Source organism: Microtus ochrogaster, chromosome 2 (genome assembly GCF_000317375.1).
Source record: "Microtus ochrogaster isolate Prairie Vole_2 chromosome 2, MicOch1.0, whole genome shotgun sequence".
Classification (NCBI taxonomy): domain Eukaryota; kingdom Metazoa; phylum Chordata; class Mammalia; order Rodentia; family Cricetidae; genus Microtus; species Microtus ochrogaster.
Window position 1 is genome coordinate 61,148,730 of NC_022010.1, and position 4,012 is coordinate 61,152,741.

General features: G+C 41.0%; 1 protein-coding gene across 1 annotated transcript; it reads right to left on the reverse strand.

Annotated features, from left to right (window-relative positions):
- Window positions 1-1,740: 1,740 nt before the first annotated feature.
- On the reverse strand, window positions 1,741-2,969 carry Ccdc54 (coiled-coil domain containing 54). The gene has a single exon (XM_013352247.1). It carries the CDS (start codon window positions 2,738-2,740, stop codon window positions 1,763-1,765), a length of 978 nt encoding a protein of 325 aa, XP_013207701.1. The 5' UTR covers window positions 2,741-2,969; the 3' UTR covers window positions 1,741-1,762.
- Window positions 2,970-4,012: the final 1,043 nt, after the last annotated feature.

A 4,012-nucleotide genomic window follows, 5' to 3' on the forward strand; every position in this document is an offset into this window, starting at 1 on the left:
GACCTTTTAATGCAGTTCCTCACGTTGTGGCAACCCTCAAGCATAAAATTATTCCATTGCTACTTCATAACTGTAATTTTGCTACTGGTATGAATCATAATGTAAATATCTGATATGTAGGATATCTGCTATATGACCCCCCTCCCCCACAAAGGGGTCACTACACACAGGTTGAGAAACACCGCCTCAGAGGGAACTTAATTCCCCAGGATGGACAGAATCATCTCTTAAAGCCATGAGAAAAACATGCAGTCACCTTGACACTGTCTATTCTCTTCTCCCTTTCTCCGCAGGAAGACCTATTTCATCTAAGCGTTCATTGAATAAGCTTGTGATCCTCCTGCCTCAGCTTCCTCAATGCTATGGTGACAAAACTGTACCATTACATCCTGCATTTGTGTGCAGGTAAAACACGGGTTAAAGTAAGCATTGTGAGGGAGAATCGCTGAAGGGAAACTGAGGTCCACGAAAGGGTTGAAAGCCTGTCTGGACATTGTACATACACAGCACTTGCTGGCTTTTATTTCCCATACTCCCTCTCAGTCTCACTACTGAGCTTGTATCTGTTTGTCCTTCCGTCTGCTCTATTGCCTTCTCCTCCCTACCTTAGGACAAACCTCCTCAGCGCTCTCTTTCTTCTGATACTGGGAGTGCTTTTCCCACTGTTCTCAGCTGCCCCTTCCATCTGCCATGCTTTAAGGTTGCTTGTGTACATCCTTTATCCATTCTGCTTAGTGCTGTGTGTATAAAGGGAAGAGAATGTCTTTTGCTTTCTCTCTTATACTCCATGCTCTCTTGTTTCAGGGGAAAAACTTCTACCAGATTAATATAATTCCCTATTTACAAAAGGCAGAGCAAACCTAATTACAATTAAGTCATAGATCTTCAAAGTATAAGATTTAGAACTTAGTTCACAGATATAGCTTCGGTTTTGACCTTTTCCTCTGTAGCAAATGGGCATGACATAGTATTTGTCTTCTTTCAAGAAAATGTAAAATGAAATGCTGAACTGCATTTAGCCTTTCCTCTCATATCTAACTGACAAATAGAGATGAAACTGAAGTAGAAAGAACACAATCCCATTGTAATTAATATTTTCCTTGCAATAACTTGGCCTTTCATTTCTATAACAATTTTTTAAATGTGCATATGTGCCCCTGAGTTTATGTGTGTAATGTATATATGTATACATGCAGATGCTCATAGAGGCCAGAAGTAGGCTTCAGATCTCTTGGAACTGGAGTTACCAGTGGTTGTGGGCAGCCTGCCATGTGTGTTGGGAACCAATCCACATGGTTCCCAACACACTGTAATTCTGTAAGAAAAGCAAGTGTTTTTCATGTCTGAGCCATCTCTCCAGCCCCAATATAGTCTTAGCTTTCATGGTTTTGACAATGGGTTTATTTTTTTCTTAATGTTGTTTAGATTTTGTCTTATGTCACACATTTTATGAGCCAAAGCCACTGATACTGACGTCTTACACATTTTCTCCGACCCTTCCACTGTTGCTTCTAAGTATTTATGAAAGCAGACACAAGATGAGTCCTCGGAAAGTACTCTGGAGAGGACAAGAACATTGGCGGGAAGTGGATCGCAATAGGCCAATGAGCTGAAGGAATTTAATGGTGGTTGTGCAGGAACTTTGTGATAATGCGCACACACACAGCCAGCAAGCTGGCGTCCACAGACAGCACAAACACACACGATCATTGGAAGCAAATGGGCTACATTTATTTTGTACCAAGCCAAGCAGAAAACAACTCTAAAGACGAGTTATTTCCTGTTTTGAGGAACCAAAAAGGCAGTAAATATAGTTGAAGAGAGAGAGACAGATTGTGGCCAAGTTCTCAATGGCTCCACTGAAGGCACAGTCTCTCTGGGATATGATTTGTGGTTCCTCAGGAAGGATGGTTGGCCTAGACAGAAGCCACTGCACGAATTCCTCTAACTTGGTGGCACTGAGGAAGAACCTCCATTTTCCTCCATGAACAAAAGTGAGCTTGATCCATGTACTGAAGTCAGGGTAAATATAAATATTTGACCTTACCTTTTTACAACTCATGGCTGCAGTCTGGAGGCTGTTATTTTTCTTCGGAGTTTCAATTTGAGGAGACATTGTTTTTTCCCTAATCTGGCTGGTGGGCTCTGGATAACTGGACACCCTCCCTGATTCTGTGGAAGAGATTTCGGTGTCTAGGTCCTTTGAGGTTTCTGGTTGTAGGAGCGTATGGAACAGCTGCACAATTTCTTTACCCTTTTGTCCCTCCAGAACCTCTAGGCAGCGGATGCTGGAGTAAGAATTCTGGCTTTCCAGCTCCATCACCTTCTTCTTCAGAGAGTCGATGTCTTCTCTCATGGAGACGATGTCTTTGGTGGCTGCTATTTGTCTGTCTTCGCTGATGCTTATTCTGGTTTCTAGGGCTTCCATCTGCTTCTGATAATGGTCAATCTTTTCCTGGATACTTGATATTGCACTGACAATGTCGGTCATTTGGCTGAGGAGTTCCATTTGTCCTTTTTTAATGTCTTGGAGCATTGCTGTTAGATTCATTTCTTCATTCAAACTGAGAGCATCTTGGTCACAGTCATAAGGAGCCGTTGTTGGGTGGCTGGTTGAATATGAGTGCTGGCTCTTACATTTCTGGTAAGCACTTTTAAGAGAGCGCCTAATCTTACGGAGACTGTGAGTCCACACACGTCCAGCAGCAGCTTCTACTCTTTGGGTGTGAAGTCGGTACATATTTTTTTTCACTGAGATACAAGACACAAAGCGATGGGAAGCATGGCAGGAATCAAAAGAAGAAATGATTTTGCTTTTTTGGCGTGGGATGGCCTTTTTCTTCCTATTTGTCGGTGATCTTTCCCGGTCACATCATTGAATATCCATGGAGAACAGCAAAGGCAGCAACAGGCAGGGTTGGGTGGGCTGCCTTTTCCAAGGCAGCCTAACTGAACTAACAGTCCATGGCATGTGCGCCTTCCTGTGGCCCTCATCTGATGCTGATGTCACAATGGCTGCTGGCCTAGAACACAGACATGCGCAGCACAGCGGGTGTCAACATTTTTGTCACAGGATGGGTATTTTTCACTTGTAAAAATGATAGAGGACTACAGAGGTTTTGTTTATGTGAGTTACACTTATTTGTATTTCATATTATCGATCAACAAAGGAAGTCTTAAGATCTTTCTTAGTTTAAATAAAAAACTCATTACATGTGACATAAATTACATATATTTTATGGAAAATACTTTTTTTTTAAAACAGGGTTTCACCTGTCCCAATCTGGTCTTATACTACATAACTTAGACGTCTGATCTTCCTGCCACCACCTACCACATCACACTGGTGACATCTACCTAATTTATGTGGTCCTGGGAATCAAACACAGGCCTCTGTGAATTCCGAACAACCATCCTATCTCCTTATCCCTAAATCTAATTTCTTCAGAAAAAAAAATACTAAAAAATGACTTATTGATTTACATATGTGTTGTGTTTAAAATACCTAGATTAGACCAAACATGGTGGCATACACTCAAGAGGCAAAGACGGAAGGATCTCTGTAAGTTTGTGGCAAGTCTACAATCTACATATCATGTTGCAGGACAGCCAGGATTAACCAAACACACCTTCCCCAAACCAAAGCAAAGTAATTAAATTAAATTCCAAGATTAACAGGAGAAACTTAAATTCTTATATATATTTCTACTTTTGTGAGTCGCTGTTTTGGTTGAAATGTAGGAAGGAAGGGTGGCTCTGTAGGGATCTGATGTTTGAAAATTATAACTGTCTTTCATAGACAATTGGCAACATTTTCTTGCTTCTACCACTAAAACTTGACAAATGGCAACTGTTTTAGAAGTTGTTCACTATGTGTAATCTTAAACCACATCAATGAATTTCATAATCTTACTACATTAAAATTCATTGGCTCATCTTTGGTCTTGAATGGGTATCTGATAGCCAGCATTGGTCATAGGGAGAGTGGTTAATTGAATTATGCAGATCTTAT